At 24.9% G+C, this 21,300-nt stretch overlaps 4 protein-coding genes and 1 long non-coding RNA gene across 10 annotated transcripts in view; 2 read left to right on the forward strand and 3 right to left on the reverse strand.

Moving 5' to 3' along the window:
- The window catches only part of LOC102654450, a 186,326-nt gene extending 181,636 nt beyond the window's left edge, over positions 1–4,690 (reverse strand). The window contains exons 1-6 of one of the 2 annotated variants that reach the window (XR_003306085.1): positions 4,424–4,690; positions 3,487–3,645; positions 2,119–2,299; positions 1,571–1,761; positions 1,293–1,355; positions 636–745 (exon numbers count right to left, since the gene is read on the reverse strand). This is a non-coding gene — a long non-coding RNA (uncharacterized LOC102654450). Of the gene's footprint in view, positions 1–635; positions 746–1,292; positions 1,356–1,570; positions 1,762–2,118; positions 2,300–3,486; positions 3,745–4,423 lie in introns of those variants that run through there. The other variant, XR_408570.3, reaches the window with a different exon arrangement.
- Positions 1,304–8,143, forward strand: LOC724915 (Usher syndrome type-1G protein homolog). Of its 3 annotated transcripts, none has more exons than XM_006559987.3 (7): positions 1,304–1,534; positions 3,180–3,323; positions 5,606–5,878; positions 5,979–6,198; positions 6,449–6,757; positions 7,274–7,469; positions 7,568–8,143. In XM_006559987.3, the coding sequence occupies exons 1-7, from the start codon at positions 1,512–1,514 to the stop codon at positions 7,810–7,812; spliced, it is 1,410 nt and encodes a 469-aa protein (XP_006560050.1). In that variant the 5' UTR covers positions 1,304–1,511; the 3' UTR covers positions 7,813–8,143. The 3 variants fall into 3 exon arrangements, with proteins under 3 accessions (XP_006560050.1, XP_001120815.2, XP_006560051.1); XM_001120815.5 differs by having other exon boundaries at positions 1,306–1,534; positions 5,979–6,252; positions 7,568–8,081; XM_006559988.3 differs by lacking the exon at positions 1,304–1,534 and adding an exon at positions 4,170–4,343 and having other exon boundaries at positions 5,979–6,252; positions 7,568–8,086.
- Positions 8,144–8,826: 683 nt separating this feature from the next.
- Positions 8,827–15,436, reverse strand: LOC551118 (UPF0472 protein C16orf72 homolog). The gene is made up of 5 exons (XM_623514.5): positions 14,888–15,436; positions 14,563–14,634; positions 13,387–13,558; positions 13,013–13,158; positions 8,827–12,793 (listed from the first exon to the last, which is right to left on the reverse strand). The coding sequence occupies exons 1-5, from the start codon at positions 15,078–15,080 to the stop codon at positions 12,651–12,653; spliced, it is 726 nt and encodes a 241-aa protein (XP_623517.3). The 5' UTR covers positions 15,081–15,436; the 3' UTR covers positions 8,827–12,650.
- A 483-nt stretch (positions 15,437–15,919) lies between these two features.
- LOC412928 (regulation of nuclear pre-mRNA domain-containing protein 1B) lies at positions 15,920–19,389 on the forward strand. Of its 2 annotated transcripts, none has more exons than XM_396379.7 (5): positions 15,920–16,195; positions 16,815–17,119; positions 17,194–17,328; positions 17,829–18,104; positions 18,193–19,389. In XM_396379.7, exons 1-5 carry the CDS (start codon positions 16,045–16,047, stop codon positions 18,340–18,342), a joined length of 1,017 nt encoding a protein of 338 aa, XP_396379.4. In that variant the 5' UTR covers positions 15,920–16,044; the 3' UTR covers positions 18,343–19,389. The 2 variants fall into 2 exon arrangements, with proteins under 2 accessions (XP_396379.4, XP_006560058.1); XM_006559995.3 differs by having other exon boundaries at positions 16,815–17,113.
- A 708-nt stretch (positions 19,390–20,097) lies between these two features.
- Positions 20,098–21,280, reverse strand: LOC725054 (nuclear envelope phosphatase-regulatory subunit 1). Of its 2 annotated transcripts, none has more exons than XM_001120950.5 (4): positions 20,983–21,280; positions 20,785–20,856; positions 20,498–20,632; positions 20,098–20,435 (listed from the first exon to the last, which is right to left on the reverse strand). In XM_001120950.5, exons 1-4 carry the CDS (start codon positions 21,008–21,010, stop codon positions 20,281–20,283), a joined length of 390 nt encoding a protein of 129 aa, XP_001120950.1. In that variant the 5' UTR covers positions 21,011–21,280; the 3' UTR covers positions 20,098–20,280. The 2 variants fall into 2 exon arrangements, with proteins under 2 accessions (XP_001120950.1, XP_006560061.1); XM_006559998.3 differs by having other exon boundaries at positions 20,993–21,151.
- Positions 21,281–21,300: the final 20 nt, after the last annotated feature.

Below are 21,300 nucleotides of genomic sequence, written 5' to 3' on the forward strand. Positions count from 1 at the left end.
GATATATGGTAATGTTGATATGTATGGTAGTATTAAAATATATTTTAATATGCATTTGTTAAAATTAAGAACTATTTTTTTTATTAATTAAAAAATATTTCTGATAAATCTAAAAAAAGTTATCTCGATACTATATGTATATAATATATTATCTTCTATATTATCTCTTTGTAAAATATCTTTATATTAAAATGAAGGCAATAAATATGCAATATACAAACAATATTTCAAAAGCATAATTTTTAAAGAAAATCATTATTTTTTCAAAGTTATATTTGAATAATAAAAAAAACATATCCAGAAAAATTGAATTTGTCAAAAATTTAAATATATTTATATAAAATTATTCAAGTGTAATCAAGAGTATCTTTTGCAGCACTAACAATGTTCTTTACTTAATATAAATGGTTTTGTTGTAATCCAATTGTATATTTAGCAAATGCGTTGAAATAAATGAATATCGCTGTAAGATTCAATGTAATCTTTGCATGCTGATTGTTGTAAAGTCTCAATAAAACAACTTTCAAATATTATTCGTATATGAATATATTTTTTTGAAATAAAAAGTAAAAATAAAAATTTAAGCGCGAAATATTTGTCTCATTCTATACTTTCAGTTGATAAAAAGTACTCACCGATTGCGGCGTCCTCTCTCTATGCTTTCTTCTTAGGTCATCTCTGGTAAAAAGAATTCAACTAATCCAGCGATCGTTAATATGATTGATTTTTTCATATTTTTTTCAGCCTGTAATATATAAATGAATTAAATTAGTATTAATATTATATTTGTATTTTCAATTTATATTAACAAAATTTCTAACTTAAAATTATATTCTATAAACCAAACAAAGATATCAAATCAAAGCAAAAAAAAATAAAATGTGCAAATATAACATATAATTAATCATCAATAAAGAATTCAATAAATAAAAATTTAATTAGAATTCAAATTAATTTGAATTTTTATAGTTTTTTAAGCAATTAATTAATCAACAAAAGAATTCTTAAATTCTTATATAATTAAAAAATTATATAATTGTATAATTATTAATATAATGCTACATATACATTAATTTTTATAAAACAATATGAAAATATGTCGGTAGAGTAGAGGTTGTATATTTCTACAATAGCATATTGAACACTAGGTGGCGGTTAGTATTCGCATGGGGGTATCGGTACAGGTGAGCGACGGCGGGAACTGAAGTAAGAGCGAGAGAGAACTTATCAAATTAATGGTTGAAAGCAAGATAGAGTTGGTGAGGGGCCACAGAACATCGTCGAAGTAATACCTTCGTTCGTTTGAGCAGTACACTGCTAGACGCCATACTCTGCGCTTGTGATTTTTTTACTGTCTAAAAAAAAAAATAAAAAAAAATATGTAGAATCTATGAATCTCGCATTCATTGTTATTAAAAGTGATTTTTATTAAAAAAGTGCCAAAAAATTTTGTTTTCAGTAATGATGTTTTGCCATCGGTAACAAAAATTTCTAAAGGATCAAGGAACAGAATGACGTCCGAACGGTTTCACAAGTAAGTTTCCTTTTATACAACAGACTTTGTACATACCTTTCCAAATTTTCATATTTTTATTTTTTTATCAATACGCATTTTTTATATTACAATAAGATATCTATCTAAGACCCAGGAAGTAGAGAAATGTCGAAGAACCAGGTTCTTGTCTCTGGTTAAAGTGAAAAAATGACATGCCTGGTTAACCATGAGAACGAAGTATTGCACTTTGAAATCTTGATCACCGACTGCAATTCAATAGGAGATCAGTTAGAGAAATTCATTGTTTCATAATCAGCATAATATTATGATTCATAAGACTTATTAATTTTATATAAATATTTTTCTCTTTTTCAGGAATTATTAAAAACTGATATAAAAAATAACTTTAATTATTCAATTTTTAAAATTACTGTATTATTTACTAATATAAATTAGTAATATCTTTAAACTTAACTCAATATTACATCAATTGATTTATTACATTATTCGTTCAACTTCATGAATGCTAATGAAACTTTTTGTAATAAAATTGTCATTTAATTCAAATAATATAATTAATTGTTGAATGAAAGAATTCAAAAAAATTTTAAATGTCTACTTACCTAAAAAGGCACAATATTTATGATTCTACACTATCTCATCGGTATATGTACATCACGCCGCGCGTGCGGAATTTATGCATGAGAACACCTTTGCTTTTATTTGATTCAGCACGAAGATTTATCACCCAATTCACTTCTACGAATACTAGGTATACATAGCACTTTTGAATATCATCTTTCACTGAAAAAATATTCATTTAATTAAGAGATAATAATTTATTTCAATAGAAATATTTAATAAACTAAATCATTATTTTAAAATTAATATAATATATATAAATTGGTTATAATTATATATATCTTTAAAATTAATTAAAATTAATTATTCTAACTTGAAAAATATAACAATCAAGAGATTCATTTTATATAATGAAGATAAAATATTCTTTTTTCTTACTCATACTTTCATTTAAGTAAAATAAATACATAATAAATAAATATGTTAAAATGATTTATAATATAAAAAATTATAATATATCTTAATTATAAAATGTTAGATATATAATATTTTCACTAATTCTTTCACTATCATTTCTTATTTAGAATTTTCTTCTAATTTTTTATGGGTATATTCTAAGTAAATCAATAATTAAATTTATAAAAATCTGTAGAATAAAATATAATGAAGTAATTAAATATTTAAAAATGTATATATATAAATTTTGAACATTGTATGTGTATAAGTATGTAAAATCTTATATATAGTAAGTATATAAAATTTCTTAATTAGAGAAAAATTAATTAAAGGAAGAAAACTCGAACGAAAGAGAAAACTATGATATAGTGTATCATATTATTAATCTAGTACTAGATATGCAGTTTAATTCAAAAGTAAAAGAAATTTATGAAAAAAACAATTTGTAAATATAAATGTTTTAAACAGAAAAATATATCTACAATGAATTAAACTAATTATTCAAAAAATTAATAACATTTTAATGAAAGATAATTCATATATATATATATATATATATATATATATATATGATTCTATAGAGAGAAAAAAATCTTTTAATAGTATTTTGTATATGATTATTTGAATATAATTGTTTCCTCTATAGAGCTGCACGCGATGGCGCCTTAGACATCTTAAAAGAAACAACAAAAAAGGATTGTAACGCACGGGATGACGGAGGAATGACCCCTACATTATGGGCAGCCTTTGAAGGTCATATAGATGCTCTGAGACTGCTCGTCGCCAGAGGGTATGCTCGCAAAACTATTTACTTATAAACATATTCTAGAAACATGTGTAGATAGAATTTTCTAAAAGTATTCTTTTTACGTATTACAATTAATAATTGTGAAAAAAAGATTTTATTATTGTATAAATTTTATTTATTAATATATATGCTTGCATAAACTTACCATATTATTTGCACTAACTCATAAATAACAAAATTCTTGATCACAAAAATGTAACTTGTATAATCCCGCAATGAGGTTATTATTTTTTGGCGCCACTATATAACTTTTCTTATTTGAGCAGTGCTTTCCGCGGTTAAATCACTTACGCATGCGCAGAATCTATAATTTTAATAACAAGCTTATCCACAATATATTCCATAATATATTCTACTTTAAAATAATAAAAATGTACATTTTTTTGAAATTTATTTCTGTATTTCAAAAAAAATTATTTAACTAAAATTAAATATTCTGATATGATGAATTATAATGAATTTAATCTTACCGTATTATATTGTGAATTTAAAAATTTCTTTAAAATTTCTATTTCGAATTTAGTAATATAATACTTAAATAAAAAGATTTTTTAAGAAAATTAGAATTTCATGCGAAAGTTAAAAAGTTTACACATATCTCTAGTTAACCTTGAAAGTCACATGTAAATTAAATACGAGGTCGTTGTGGTTAGTGAACACGAAAATTTTAACAATACTTCGTATGTATGACATTCACGAAACATTGAAAAAGTTACATTAATCAGTGTAACGTTGATTACTTTTAAAATATATCTAAGATTAGAACGTAGTTTCCTTCTTTTTTAATTACGTATGCGTATTGTATATACGAGAATGTTCTATTAAAAGTTGACAGATGTGTGAAACCGGAAATATATGGTATAATCTGGCATCTATCGACCCTACAAACGGAAATTACGGCCAAGCGAGCACTGATGAAAAACAATCGAATACGAATGGAACAAAATGCAAGGGAACGGAATGAAATGAAACAGGGGAACGAGGAATTGTTATACTACCCATGTATATGCCTATATAACTGTAACTAATTATTTAAAATCATTTCTCAATTTTAAGGTTTTTTAACAAAAATATTCACTTACCTATTTTAAAGATGACTTTTCAATAAATTTGGAAAATACAAATACAATTATTTGGAAATAAAAGAAAAATAATTGATAATTTCGATCACTAACATGAACACAACCACTTTCCACCGCTGTATTCGAAATACTACTGAAATGCATCAGAAAGTACTACTTTAGTCAAAATTAATATAATTTTTAGTCAAAATTAATATTTATAACTAATTGCAAAAAATATAATTTATAAAATATGAAGAAAATAAATAAATGAAAATCACATTTTTAATTAATCTTCAAGATAAAAGTAAATATATGTGGAAAATATAAATCATTAAAAAGTAAATCATATGAATTACATATGTACTAAATTTAAATATTTTCAAATACGTTAAAAGAACAAAATTCGAAAATTTAAAATCTAATATAATATAAAATAATCGTGTTTCATATTGTATTTTATTATTATAATTTATTATTATTTACGTTATTATGCATGGATAGTAAACGATTTAATATGGTATACATAATACCATAATATATAGCATAAATATATTTAATGGAATACCAATAAAATTTTATTATTATTTGTTTCAATTTTAAATATAATTCATGTCGAATCATAGAAATTTTATAACGATATATTATTTCATAAAATTAGTAATGATTCGTGAATAAGCGACATAAGAGCTAAAAGATAGCACGTGCCCTATTGTAAATAAGATCATATATCGTTCGACTGGCTTCAGTGTGGTCGACGAACGATAGAAATTCGATATAAGACCTGCTATCCTTCCGGAACTTTGTTCCGTTTGTGTGACATCGCGTGACAGGATATGATGGTACAAAACTCATTTATTTCATTGTTTTCACAGGACAAATTCCTTATAGAAAAAATATTTATTTTCAAAAATAATAATTACAAAAACATAAAAAATATTATATATATATATATATATATATATATATATATATATATATATATGTATAATATATATACATCGTTAAAATTTAACAAGAATAAAATACAAATATTGTTTTTTCAAATATATATTAGTAAAATAATAAAATTTTTAAAAATTTGGAAGTAATACTAACTATTATTCATTGTAAAAAGAATCTATCCTGTAATTTATTTTGCGTGAAAGTATATATTAAACAGCAGATGTAGTATAATTTATGCTTTAACGATTTTCTTCATAGGGGTGATCCCGACAAAACCGATTATTTTGGTAATACGGCCCTTCACCTGGCAGCAGCAAGGGGTCATGAATTTTGCGTCAAGTTCCTCGTGAAATTCGGTTGTAATATTTGGTCTTTAGACATCGATAGACATTCAGCTAGAGATTTAGCTGCAATAAATGGAAGAGAAATGACTCTTCAATTTTTAGATCTTGCTCAAGCCGATCAAGAATTAAATAATCGCAAAAAAAGTCGCCTACTTCGAGAAAAAGCAGAAAAAGATGCTGAAAAAAGGTATTTATGCAATCATTTAAAAAATTTATATTAACATTAATGAAATTTAACATTAATGCAATTTTAATTTTTATGATTATGATAATTGTGTACAAAATAGGTTAAAAGAATATATGAAAAAACAAAAAATGGCAGAAATTCGAGCTGAAAAGGAACAAAAAAAATTATCAAAAGATCGAACAAAATTGGACTTAACTACGGTTAACGAAATCGGCATTCTACCTCACAAACATACTGTGTTGACCTTCAAAGGTCGAGTAAAACCTTCACCAACCTTCAGCGATATCGTCGGCACTACCACCAAGAAACATGGCAGTGCAGTATGTAAAAAAGCTTTAGCAAAAAAAGCTGTTGATGATTTTAAAGTAGTAGAGGTGACTGAATATTTTAATGTATAGTTTTTATAAATTTAAATATATATTACATAATTAAGAAATGATTAATGTTATCAATAAATTGTTTTCCAAATATGAAAGTTAATATTAAATAAAAATTTAATCTATTTACATAAAACACATTTAAGAAAAAAAAATAAATTTTCATGTTTCTAATTAAATTATATATTTTTAGATTGAAGTAAATGGAAAAAAATCGATACGTAGTCTCACTGGACTTAGAAGAGATTCTGAGATAATGTATGTAGGGACTTATGAAAGCCAAACTCAACAAATAGGAAAAAGAGGAAAAATTTCGGATGTTTGGGGTACATTAAGCAAAGCACAAAGCACTCCTGATCTCTTAGGTGATCGATCCTTCGATGATGATATAGAACAAGATAATAGAGAAGATATAAATGATATAAAAGATAACGTCTTATTACAAGAACCAGCGAGTATCTTCAATCGACCTGGTTTTGGATCAGTAGCATTTCGAAGAGCAGTAAGTTTATAATATATTTATATGCATGTAATAAAATTAAACAAAAAAGATTTATTATTTTAAATAAGTTTAATTTTTTTTAGAAAATTAAAGCAATATTTTGTAAAATATTCTATAATGATACGGGACATTTTAATTAAATCACATTATAATTTTATAAATATATAAAACTTCAATCGCGAAATGATTTTTAATAAATAAATATTTATATATATTTATAAATATTTGGACTTAATAATAAATATTCACAGAATTATAAAATATATCTCAATTTTATTTTTTTGGTTATTTTTATAATAAATAGTTGTAAATTTATATATTATTATTTACAATACATTTTAAACAATTTAATAATAATTAAGAAGAAAAAACATTAATATATTTCAAGAATTTATTATTATTACAATAGATATTTATTGAAATAATAATTTATTAACATTATTGAAATGTCTCAAATATAATGATTTAAAATTTATTTAAAGCAGTTTATAGAAGACTGCTGTTTTCTAACTTTAGATAACTACTACTTTCGATAACCTGCCACTCTCGCAAATGGATGCACATGAACAAAACGGTAACTCTTGCGTGAATGGCTCCGTAAATGGATCTATAAATGGTCATAGAATCAATGGGCACAACGAAGAAATCAGCATAGGAAGTGCAGGTAGTTTAGCTCGTCGGCAAAGCATGTGGGATGATGATTTACTTTCAGGTATTTATTTTGTATAGTCAAATTTTATTATTTTATTAATACATTTTTGTTTTAAATTTTTATTTTAAAATTTATGTAAAAACAAATTAAATTTATAGAAGAAGAGACTGATGAGGAATGGACACCATTGCAAAGATTTTTAGTTGCCAACAATTTATCATCAATTCATCCAGTTTTAGAATCAGAACAAATTGATTTAGAAGCCTTGATGTTACTAACTGAAACTGACATCGCCATGCTTAAACTTCCACTTGGACCTAAAAGAAAATTAATGAATGCTATAGCTAATAGAAAAAGAGCATTAGATGCACCAGAAAATATTATTAAAGATAGCAGATTATGAAATTCAAAATATTGATAGAAGAACATTAATCTTATTTTCAAATATTTTAATTTTTTTAATTCAAATAGTAAATGTATATATCAATATATAAAAAGTCGACAAATTATATTTGAGTTTATTTAGTCAATGCAAATTTCATGTGATTATGACATATGTAGAGTCATTTCAACTATACGAATTTATAAATACAATAAGATCATATTACAATTTTTATTAAATCAATTAATTTCTAATTAAGTCACAAGATGACATGTCATTTTTTTTATAATATTAAAATATTATAAAAAAAGTTCATTTATTTCCAGAAGAAATATAGTTTTACATAAGCCATAAAAATATAAATTAATTCAATACATGTTAAAATATTATATAAGTATTTTCAATGTAAAATTATCTTATATTTTAATTCTTTTCTATTCTATGGTGCCTTAAAATAATTATACATTATTAATCCATAATCACAGATATGTATAAATATTGTCATTATCATAGATAACATTGAAGACTATATTAATTTTATAATTAATATTTTGTATAAGTTTTCTAATTATGTATTTTTAATTTTTTCCATAATATCAAAATATTAAAATTATTGCATTAATTTACCAATTAATTATATTATAATATTACATTATAATATTTATTGATAAATATTAAAAAACTAAGTAAGAAAAAATATAAAAATCTAAACTTTTTAAAGTTTCATATATTGTTTATCTGTGATTATAGATTAAATTAATCAATGTAAATGGAAATGTAAATGCCAATATAATAGAATATATTTTTCTAAACTATTTAGACAATAAGAAATAAGAGTAAGATAAAGAAATTATTTTTTTTCTTATTGGTTATACAATGAATTTTATACAAAGTGTACAAATCGAATGCATAAAAATAAAATATGTAAATATCACAATGAATATCTAAAGCGATTTGTAAAATCTCCTTATACATATTATGAAAAATATATAAATAATTTGTATACAAAAGGTGATTACTGACGATATAACAATATTTTTTTCTTTGTAATTTTATTTGTAAATAATTATCTTACAAACAAGAGACGCAAAAATATACAAGCTTCTTATGTTCGCAAAAAATAACAGCACCATTTCTCGCTTTGCCGTGAGCATACATTTTCGTATCATATCACGGCTTTTCAGTGTTCGTGCAAGTAGAATATGATGATACATTTTTTTGACAAAAAAGTACATCATGTTGCGATTAATGTGCATCAGAATAAAAAAAATGGCTCGTAGAAAATTTCTTGGTGCCCTGTGTTTGTGACACGTACGCGTCCCTATGCACCTGTATGATTAGCGTACGAACTACTATTACTGTGAAAAAGATATGATACAGAAGTGATTCCTCGCGATTTCACCTATCAAGGCTGAAGATTAATCGATTAATGAATAATAAATATTGATATTTGTTTAACTTATCTGATTATTCTAGACAACTATCAATTTATTAATATAAAAACGGATTAATTTATTTTTACTATTAATCGATTAATTTTAGCGCCCTATAAGCTATTTCTATTTCTATACACAACAGTCGGTTTTGCATAATGGCAACATCATTGGAAACTTCTTTTGGCAGCAAGTACATATGAATTACACATTTCATTAAAGAAAGACGGAAGTCATCGATTGACAAAAAGATTATTAATAACACAAAATCTTAAATTTCATTATGAAAGACATACTATTCATATCTTTTCCTATTTGTTTACAATCTCAAAAAATTTACATACAAAAAATATTATTTTACAACTTTAAGTTATAAATAATACCAAACTTTAATAAAATCATTTATTTCTTTTTCAAGCTGTGCACAATATATTGCATGGACCGTATAAATAAAAAATATATTTTCAGTATAAAATACAACAGATTACTAACAAGATTAACTCTTTCTGAGGGAAAACTCCCTATATATATGGGAGAACTTAATTGCTGATTTCAAAATATTTGACAAATAGTTAGTTTTATGCAAGATAAGACAATATCAATTATACTGACAAAATCTTGCAAGTAATCAAACAAATAACACGTTATCAATCCAATATAAACAAACATAGATTTTTTTATCACGACCAAGAACAGCTCTTGAGTATAAATTGAAAATATTATTTTACTAAAAGAACAGAAATAAAGATGACGGTGCCTGTACAAAATGACTCGATGTTCATCATTACTATTATTTTCTTATCAATAAAGTATTCCTAAATATGGCATCTTCAGCATGTTACTTTCTTCTATATGTTTTTTTAGAGTTATCTTTGTACGAAGATCCATTAAGAAATCAATCAATAGAATATTGCCATAAAAAAGAATTTCATTCTGAAACTTTAAAAACAAATGATGCAATTAAATTAACGTACAAAGATACTCCTTAATATTGTATTATACATTTCGTTTGAATGGAACTTTTAGAACTTTCAGAAACATGACCCTGCGTACCAAACTGGTCAGGAAAGTAGAGTCAAGTGCAGTCCTTGTAGTTTTATTATAATTGCCGATCATATGATAAATATTATTAAAGCTATCGCATAGTTATCGATATTAATGATAATATTAGCAATACCCCTAAGGCTATTGTTTATCGTTATCATTACGAATTTACGCTATATTTAATATTTACAACTGAATAACAATTTTTTCGCTTGTTTCCGGAACGGTGCTCAAACAATGTCGAGAAAAAGGAAACAAACTAAAATGAATTCACTTCTAAATGACTTTGAAGAACAAATAAAAAGAAATTCGAAAATGTATAGGAAAATTGAACTCTTTTCTTAAATAAAATTTACCGGCAGTTCGATTGAAACATTTTCGAATTTCCTATAATTAATAATCTTCAAAATTCAAATAGAAGTAATTACGAGGCACAACGCTAGAAATAATATACATTTACAATGACCTTAAAAATGAAGCGATAAATCACTCCAATATGAGTCTTTGAATATAATGCTTCTTATAAGATATGCACGTATATGTACAAATACACATATACATAACGTATATGTATATGCATATACAGCAAAGAGCTGCCCATGTCTCCCCAACAACGGCTACATCTAAGACGAAAAGCTCGTTTATTGATTAAGTCCATACTAGTGTAAAAGTAGATCCCTTTACATTGCACTGTCTTCATACAGACTTTGCCTGAGACATATTTCCAACACATTGCTCAACCCTTTGCTTATAACATATACGCCAAAAGATAAAAATCAATTTTATATTATGATCATTTTTTCATCACTGACATTATCCAATTGACATCGGATATAAAAAGATTGGAAGGAACTTCGCATAGATTTTTCCTACCGATCCGTTCATTTTATCCGTCGATTTTGTTTGATATAAGCATTGCTTACCCTAACATGTTTAAGATTTATAACTACACAAAGTCTATTTAAGAATTTTATCAATTAGTTACACAATTATGAGCACCCGCGACACATATGGAAAGAATGAAACGTGAACATCATTTTTTAAAGTCTTCTTTGAACCTTGCTTTCAAGCTCGATCTCAATCTAATTAAACCTTTGGCGTGGATGTCATGACGCATAAAACATGGCAGCAGCATTTTTAGATTATTTCCAAGGGATCGCACACATAAATATATGAAGTAGATGCAAAATTACAAACAAAAGGATTGTAAAAACAATTAAATATATTATCGAAAAGACAATTTTATGATTATTCTACATATAGAGTATGATTATTCTATCATATAACAGAAAATGTAGATCCCTTGTTCATAAGTAAATAAAAATTACAGAATTACAAAAATCAATTTGTCAACATTTCATTTTTTTTTTTTAGTACTTTTACTTATATCCTTATTTCTTCTATCATTATTTCTTTTTTATTGCCAACGAAAGCCATATGAAATGATTTTTTTTTATTGATAAAAGCGTCCAAATATGAATTATCTACGATCATTTAATAATTATAATAATATTATAATCAGAAAAAGCGATCCTTTGGATTATGAAAAAACATTTTATAATCATCCTCTCCCCGTTCCCTTTTATCTCGCAAAATTACAATCGTAGATAGTAATATTTTTATAAAACATTAAATCTTCAATTCATTTCTCACTTTTAGAACATCCCATTTAAAAAAATTACAGTACACTATGAAGTGACTGAAAAAAGTATCACGAAATATTAGCTGCTAATTTTTAACATACACATCAATTGTGTAAAGCATGTTAGTTACAGCTTTTAACATCTCATAATACATTTGGCAAGGTTCATACTCTTGGTTTATAGATCGATAAACTAATAATCACATATACAGATTTTATGCTTATAAAACAATGACATTCACTCTGCATGGGCACTTTGAATGGTATTGTTATAACACGTTTGTATTATCTCACAGCTTATATAAATAAATAAATAATTTCAAAATAGATTTTTTCTAGTATGTATAATAATAAATTTTTGCATCATAACTTTAAACTTTAACAAACTAAAATTTCCCCAAATAATATACAGTAATTTAAATGATTATAATTATTTTAAATGATTATATTATTTAATTAAATTAATTATTTATTAAATAAAATTAATTACCCTGATTATTGATATAAAAACCAAAACTATAAAGCTTAATAAATAATAATAATGAAACGTGACAGATAATATAAATTACTCGAAATATACGAACGTGTTTTATATGACAATGCAAGTCATTGCCATTTTCTTGAAGTGATTATGTTTAACCGGGAACTATGTAGGGGAGTTGAACCGTTAATAATTAATTTATCAATTGATTAATTAATGGGGAACAAGGGAGTGAGGCTACTTTACACATCGCGCGCCGTTACATGAAACGTGAACGTTTGTGCGTGGGAGATCCCATATCCACGTCATGCGAAGCAGGCCGTTTATGATGTCGAGCGAATTCGCTACTAATAAAAGCCGACAATTCGGCTTGTCTTCCAGTACGCCGAGATATTGGTGAACCTATTTAAAATTAATAAGAAAATTTTTTTTAATTATTTAAAAAAACTATTATATTATATTAATCATAAATGAAATATCAGCATTAATATAATCTTTTTATTATTACAATTATGAAATACTATAAATTTTAAATAATGTACAATGATCTTAATATTTTTTTTATATTTTTTATTTTTTATATTTTAATACTTATGTTCATTGTATTAAAATAATTCTTACCAGACAATGCAATTGCTTCTCTAAATGTATGTAATTCAGGATCAGGATCATTTCCAGGTATTGGTGTTGGTGCAACAACCATATTTGGTGTTGAACTTTCTGTAGAAGGCGAACTACAAACCATCATCCTTGGTTTAGGTGAACTTCTGAAATTTATTAATATTCATTTTATATCTGTGTTACTTCCATTAATAGGACAAACCTTATAAAAGTTATTGATGCATTAATGCCTATAAAATAAAACAATTAAGATATTTTTTTATAGTGAAATATAATAGTGATTTTAATGTCTTCCTTAGCTTTTGAAATTATTTTGTCTAAAAGCTATAGAGAACACATTTGTACGTATATTAAAGAAATTATACAACACTTACCTATGCGAATGTGGTCGAGGTGGAGGTGGTTTTCCAGCTAGATATGCTAACAAATCTTCTCTACGAATCATACGCCTTTTCTTCCTAGCCCAATTCATAATTTCTTTACTACGCTTTTGTCGGCCCATTTCTATACCTAATTCACTGCATCGACGCATACTATCCATAGAATCTGTTAAAATATTTCATACTTATAAACTAAATAATATTTATTACATAGAAAATTATATAAATAATTATATAAATAATGTTAACATTGCCTCAAATATATAATATATACATATTTTTTAATATATTATATAAAATATATACATATTTTTAATATAATAAAATAACTAAATAACCAAAAGAATAATATTAAAAAATTTATCTTTACATAAATAATTATAATCAGAAAAACACTTAAAATAATAATAATTATAAAATAATACAAATTATTGAAGTTATTACATAAATAAATAAATATAAAATAATATAACAGCCATAAAAGAATAGAATTTTCATGATATAATCATAAACTTATATTTTTAATACTTTTTTAAAACTAAAATACATTATTTTAAATATAATTAAAAAATTGAAATAATAATTTTGAAAATTTAAAATTATTTTCAAATAATAATAGCATAAAAAAATTAAAATTTTAATACAAAAGAAATATTAATATTTAATAAAAAGAAACATTATATTTATTTTAAAATAAATAAAAATACAAAAATAATCATTAAAACAAGCATCATAATCAGCATACATAATACTTGCAATCATTAATAAATGTTTGATATTGATTTAACGTAGAATTTATATATAATTATCTGCAAAAAATGATCTAATTTCCTGAAAATAACAGAAATCAACTCTATTTTCTATAAATATTCGTAATAGTCCTGAAAGTTTGCGTCAATTAACAGCTGACCTTCAGCAATGGTCAGCTGTGCGAAGCGATCTGACGCACATATACGTGCAAACACATTACCACTATGTGTATGTGTTGTGTGTAAATGACGATTCTACAAAAGAATGACTGAATGCTAGAGATGAGGATAAAAAAGAGAGGAAAAGCGACAGAAAAAGGATAATGTTATAAAAAGAGAAAAAAAAGGAGAATAAGAAAGTTAGAATGAAGATTTATCTTGCTCACATTGTTGACAAGAGAGACCAAGGAAGTGCACGCACCTTTGTACAACGATGTGACGGTACCTGCAGCAGTCTGGAAAGGTACCCATAGAGAGACACCCTGCGTACGATCTGTAAAAGAGCAAAGCCGAAAGGAACTGGTTACACGATCAGATCGATATGCACATGCGGCGAAAAAAGGGAATCGAAGCAAACGAGGAGCGAGAACAGTGGCGTATCCTCTCGTACGTCGCACAAAATGGATGTCACGCAAATGGATGTAACTACGAAATGTTCTCGTTACTCATAGACATCGAAAGTCATTTTATAAATGAATGAAGGAAAGATATAAATGATGATCAATATTATCATCAAATTAACTTACCTTTATACAGTTGGGCGATGGCCGACGCAGTCGTCTGAAAACTCGTCCACATCTGCTGGGAATAAAGTTCCTTTTCGTTGTGCAGTTGCGTTTCATAATCTTGTTCTGTTTCCAATGCTTCAACGCACTGTTGTTCCCAATTGCTATACCAAAGATCCATTAAAGGATCTTCTTCGCTTCGATCTTCGCTCATGGTTCGTCGTCCTCGAGACTCTTATTGTGAGCTCACGCCTCGCCCACCCACAAGCACTCACGATACGCACAGAAATCGCGTAACTCTTAAACTTCGTCGTATTTTCTCGTTTTTCGTATTTGCTTACCCTACCTCTTTTTCCGCTCGTCTGCTTCACGTAACGCGAACACGGTAGCTCGCATGCACATCACCCGAGTCAGGTCGCGGCCATTACGATGTGCCTCGCTCGAGGATCGCACGAGTCTCACGCGCAACGAAACACGAAATACGAATTGGCAGGTACGAAGAACGAACTAACCCACGATACATAATCCCTTTTCACCCCTCAACTACGACGACGCACTGATCCCTGGAAATCACTGCTGCACTCTATTCAAGAAAATGCAGTACCTAGTATGCGCAGTTCTTATCGAATCTTTGTGTTATCGATAAAGAAGAGTTACGATAAATTTGTTTATTATTTATTTTCTTTTTAATTTGTAGTTATTGCTTTGATAAAAAAACTATAATATTTCTCTTATATATAAAATAGATAATTATAATATACTTTACTTTGGTAATATATACTTGTTAATATTATAATTATGTATTTTTCTCCTTAAAGTAAAAATTTTTAAGAATTATATATATATATATGTATATATATATACATATATATATTGACATACATACAAATATATGCACAATAGTTACTAACTATTAAGAAATTATAATTTCATCTTTGAATAACAATATTTAAATTATCGATCGAAATTGACAATACGATGCAATGTAGTTCAGAAAACTTGAAAAAGATGGCGCTAATATCAAAAGTGACGGAAGTACATGCAGTGCAACATTTTATACGCCGTTCGTGTTTGTATTTCAGCTGTTGAGTCGTACACTTGTGCGGCTCGTGCTCGTGAATTGAAATACGAGCAATTTTTAATAATTTTTATTGACGAAACAACGTTTTAATTATAAAATGACAGGATTTACAGAAAGTGCACTGGTGAAAAGACTAATGGACTTAAATCCTTCTCAACAGAGTATTCAAACACTTTCTCTTTGGTTAATTCATCACAGAAAACACCATCCGACCATCGTGAAAGTCTGGTTTAAAGAGATGTGTAAAGGTACGTTAAGATTGCCGTAAGTATACCTTTTTATTTACATTTCAAATTTTGAGTATCAAATATTATTTTGTTATTAAATTATTTTTATATTATATTCCAAATAAAATAAATATAAAATGATCTTCAATGAAATTTTTAGGTTAACTTGTAAATTAGTCCTTCACTACGTAATTATGAACATATTTCTCGTAACAGTATGTCAACTGCAAAATTGTATTTAGAATTATTGATAATTATCTGTTACAATTATAATATATAACATTTTAAATGATATTATAATTTTTAATATTAATTTAGAAATATATTTTCATACAAATATACAATTGTAATTTATATTTAATTCTTTACGTAAATTATATTATTATAAAATTGTTTATAATATTTCTTAATATTTACGATTTTGTTATATAAATTGTAATTATATCATAAATATATTTCAATATATTCAATTTTTTTATAAATGTTATAATTTATTTAATTCTGCTTAATTTCTTAATTACAATTTTTATTATAAATTATGTTTTACAATTTTAGCAAATAAAATGTTAATTTATTTTAAAATTGCATAAAATTAATAAATTTTTTTCAAATATCATTATTATTATTATATTTTTTACAGTGAAGGATAATCGTAAACTTATGTTTATGTATCTGGCAAATGATGTTATTCAAAATAGTAAAAAAAAAGGACCAGAATTTGGAAAAGAATTTGAAACAGTTTTACCAAAAGCTTTTGAACATATGAAAGGATTTGATGAAAAAACAAGAGAAAGATTAAATAGGCTGCTTCAAATTTGGGAGGAAAGGGGAGTTTATGATAAGACACAAATTGCAGAGTTTAAAGCTGCTTTTACAGATACATCAAGAGATCCAGGAACACCACCTCCAAAAAAAAAACTTAAGAATGATATAGAAAAAGTAAAGGTAACATATAATACTAATTTTAATTTGTATTAAATATAATATCTCTAATTATGTTATTATGTTTATTATTATAGAAAGATAAAAAGGAGAGAAAAAAATCAGAGACTGAAGTTGAAGTGGATGGAACCAAAGAGCTACATGTAACATTAAGTCCTCGTACTCCTGCAGGAGACCCACCAGAAACAGAGGAACTCATCAAAGCTTTAATGGTTAATACCATTTATAAAAAGAACAAAAATTCGGAATATGTATCGTTAGCAATAAACTATCTTATATATAGAAAAATATATGTTGAATCCATAAGGCATATTGGCAAGCATAATTACAATTTGATATTTCCACCCCCAATAGTAGTTTTATATTCTATTTATATATCATCTATATTATTAATCAATTTCGTAATACATTTTTATGTTTTTAATAAAAAATATTTTATTTCTTGTTTGTTAATTTTAAACAATAAAATAATATAATATTGATTTTATTTAAAATTTACACATTAAATAGTCCTTTTTCTTTTTGAAAAATAGATATTTTTATTTAATTAAACTTGAAATTTAATAAAATAAAAAAAAATAGTATTCTTATTTTCTTAAATAAATATTACATCTAGAAATAATGTAAAAATATAAATTGAATACTTAAATATGTGTATATGCACATGAATGTATTGAAGGCAATTACTAAAAAAAAGCCTTCTTTATTTCAGGATTTGGAAAACACAGCATCTTCAGATGCTGGTGTTAGAGAACGTATTGCATCTTTACCACCAGAAGTATCTGAAGTTTCACTTCTTGCAAATTTAGCAGATAGAGCAGCTGCTGATCAATTAAGTGTTGCAGTAAATGAAGCTGCTGCATTATTAGCAGATTATAATGGAAGATTACAAGCAGAAATGGAAGACAGAAGAAGATTATTAACTATGCTTAGAGATTATACTTTGGCACAAAGACAATTACTCCAACAAGCTCAAGCAACATTGGAAGTATGGTTATACTCTTTTTGACAAATAAATGCTTTATATTTATTAAAAAATATATGTATATGATTTACAGAATTTAATGATGTTTCAGGATTATAAAGAAAAACTTAAAAAAGTATGTGCAGTACGATCTGAAGTTAAATCACATATTTCCAATTTACCTGATTTGACTCAATTACCTGATGTTACGGGTGGATTAGCACCTCTCCCTTCAGCTGGTGATTTATTTTCTATGCACTAGCACGTGAGTTTAGAGAGCATGATCATTGAATTATTTTTGAGTTCCATGCATAAATGAATTCAACCATGCTATGTTAGCTTGGTTTTTGTGATGAAATATATCTTATACTATAACTTTCTATTTTTCAATATTTAATATATTAAATATTGATCCTCGCATGTACAAGGTATGAAAAAGTACTGAAACAAATACCATAAATAAATAATTTTACAAAATACTTTAGCAATGTGAATAAGCAAATGAACCAAGTAATTATATACACTTCAGAATTTATAAAACTATTGTAATTTTCAATTTTATATATCAATTAAAAATTGCCTATTTGTGTTCTTTTGTTTTATAAATATAAAGCAGTCATAATTAATTTTTACTATTTAAAAGATATAATAAACAAATTTTTAATTAAAAAATAATAATGTTCCTATTTTGCTAATAATGAAATGCATAAGGAACTCAAAATATTGAACAAATTTCACACAATCTCATTTTTCATTTATAATTTAATCTAATAATTTTTAAATATTTCACTCGTAAATTGGGTATATTATAAATTATAAGATATGTAAGAAGTTCGAAAAAATATGTCATTTCTTCAAATTTAAAATTATATAAACTGACAATTTTATTTTTAATAAAATTAATTCAAATTATTATAAAGACTTCCATTAAAAATAAAAAAAAAATACATGTATGAAATAATTAAATATATTACATGTTACAAATGTGCACTTAGAAACATACAGATACTGAAAATTTTTAGTTAAACATTATAATAAACATTGCTTAAAAGCAATGTTTAGAATGTTACACATATAATATTTGATAATTATCCCTTGTATATATATATATCGTAGGTAATGTAATACTGGGACTGAGAAATGCGTCTTAACATATAACGCTATAGTTGATTTTGAATGAATACTGGTCTGCGTAAATAAATAATATTGTATATGAAATATTGTACGAAATAAATCGCGTGATTGTGCATTGCGAAAATTGTAATAATATGCAAAATATTAATACGAATAGATGTTTTGTTCGTTATAATAGTATTTTTCATTTAATAACCTAATCCATACAAATATTTAAATGTTATTATTTGTTTTCATTTTATATTTAAAATAGTTCAATCATAATTACGTTATTAATTATAAAAAGATACAATAAACTTAAAAATTAAAAATGAATATAAAATTCAAAATTAAAAATATACATTCTTAATAAAAAATTTTATTTAAAATATATTAAAATAAATTTATTTTACATTTGAATAATATTTATCTTTATTTAACATTTCTTGAAATTTTACAATATCATATCTGTATATAAGTTTAGAAGAATTATATTGTAATAACTAAAATTATAATTCATATTAACTTTGAGTAAAGATTTATATAGAGAATTATATTGTTATGTTTATTTCATTAAAATGAAAATTCTTAATATTTACAATTTTATATGTTGAAATAATAAATTTTTTAATCATAATATACATATATATACAATAAATTATATTACTTAGAATTGTATGATATTCTAGAACATACAATATTACATTTATTATTGTTTTGAAATAAATCATGATAATCTATTATTTAAATTATTTTATTGAAAAATGTTAATACTTTGGTCATTATTTTTAATATATTCATAATTTATATATTTTATTATTTTTCAGACTAAATTTATACAAATATACTTATGTATTGTTTTTTTTTTAATGAGATTAAAGTTTTAAAGAATAAAAAGTATAAATTTGAATTATTAGATATAATATTATCATTTTTTTAAATACTAAGTACAACAAAATAATATCTTAAATCTTACACTAGTATCAAAAATGTGATTTATACATATTTTTTGTGATCACCCTGCATAATAATTCAGATTTTTATAAACACTTTCATAATTAACATAAAAATTATATCTTTTTTCTCTTTAATTTTCATGATGTCGTGATCTTGTTGGTTTAAGAATGAGTTTTCCAGTATCATCACAACTCATATTAAAATTACTAAGAACACTTCTAGCTCTTTGAGTTATAATACTTGGTGCTATTACACGTCTATGTACTCCCATCATAAATAATATTACTAAAAAAATCAATAATATTTGGCTAAATGCATTAATAAAAATATCACATTATTATGCTTACCTAAAATTATACTAGCAATTGCAAAAAATGGATGATTACATAGGCTTTGTGTAAATGATACAGCTGGTGTATTTGGATCTGTCAGCCAATGCCATGCACCAACAGCAGTGCATACAGAAATAAAACCTAGTAGCACTGAAAATAATATTATATTAAATATATGTATAACAATAGCATTATTAACTTCATAATGTAATAAAAAAATAATATTAATATTACATTATCATTTATAAGAAATTAATAAGAAATTTTATAAAACTTAAGATTAAAGAAATAGAAAAACATACTTCTCCATCGCAAAGTAGCTGGTTGTAAACTAGCAATTACTTCGGTAAGTCGTCTTTCAAACGCTTTTAAATCTGAAAACAATTATATGAAAAAGATAACCTCAAAATTATACACTCTTATTGTGTATATTATGTGTCTATATTACTTCTCACTAAACATAAAAAAATCATTTAATAGGTAAAAATTTTCATTTTTACCTTCACACACCGTTTGATCTAAAGACATTTTTCATATGTGTGTGTTATTTAATTAAAATGAGTTACAAATAATTCCGGTTGGATCACATCATTCACGTCACTATCATTAAAAAAATGAATTGTTGTACACATTTATGTATAATATAATATATATATATTTTTTAATGCCATTTAAATATGCTATTATAATTAATTATTTTATCAATATCATAAAAATATAAATATAAATAATAAAAATGTTTCTACTTAGTACAAAGTATATTCAATAAAATAGTATAATATATATATATATATATATGTATATATATATATATATAT

The sequence above is a fragment of the Apis mellifera genome, linkage group LG14 (genome assembly GCF_003254395.2).
Source record: "Apis mellifera strain DH4 linkage group LG14, Amel_HAv3.1, whole genome shotgun sequence".
NCBI lineage: Eukaryota > Metazoa > Arthropoda > Insecta > Hymenoptera > Apidae > Apis > Apis mellifera.

Excerpts from the sequence above, each read along its gene's own strand:
- LOC724915 (XM_001120815.5), top strand. The coding sequence starts at position 1,512 with ATGACGTCCGAACGGTTTCACAA. Across the intron at positions 1,535-3,179 it reads ACGTCCGAACGGTTTCACAA|AGCTGCACGCGATGGCGCCT; the intron begins GTAAGTTTCCTT and ends TTTCCTCTATAG. Across the intron at positions 3,324-5,605 it reads AGACTGCTCGTCGCCAGAGG|GGGTGATCCCGACAAAACCG; the intron begins GTATGCTCGCAA and ends TTTTCTTCATAG.
- LOC551118 (XM_623514.5), bottom strand. The coding sequence starts at position 15,080 with ATGAGCGAAGATCGAAGCGAAGAAGATCCTTTAATGGATCTTTGGTAT. Across the intron at positions 13,559-14,562 it reads CGTCACATCGTTGTACAAAG|ATTCTATGGATAGTATGCGT; the intron begins GTGCGTGCACTT and ends ATATTTTAACAG. Across the intron at positions 12,794-13,012 it reads AGAAGCAATTGCATTGTCTG|GTTCACCAATATCTCGGCGT; the intron begins GTAAGAATTATT and ends AATTTTAAATAG.
- LOC725054 (XM_001120950.5), bottom strand. The coding sequence starts at position 21,010 with ATGTCTTTAGATCAAACGGTGTGTGAAG. Across the intron at positions 20,857-20,982 it reads AGATCAAACGGTGTGTGAAG|ATTTAAAAGCGTTTGAAAGA; the intron begins GTAAAAATGAAA and ends AATTGTTTTCAG. Across the intron at positions 20,436-20,497 it reads AATTGCTAGTATAATTTTAG|TAATATTATTTATGATGGGA; the intron begins GTAAGCATAATA and ends TGATTTTTTTAG.
- LOC412928 (XM_396379.7), top strand. The coding sequence starts at position 16,045 with ATGACAGGATTTACAGAAAGTGCACTGGTGAAAAGACTAATGGACTTA. Across the intron at positions 16,196-16,814 it reads GTTTAAAGAGATGTGTAAAG|TGAAGGATAATCGTAAACTT; the intron begins GTACGTTAAGAT and ends TATTTTTTACAG. Across the intron at positions 17,329-17,828 it reads AACTCATCAAAGCTTTAATG|GATTTGGAAAACACAGCATC; the intron begins GTTAATACCATT and ends TCTTTATTTCAG.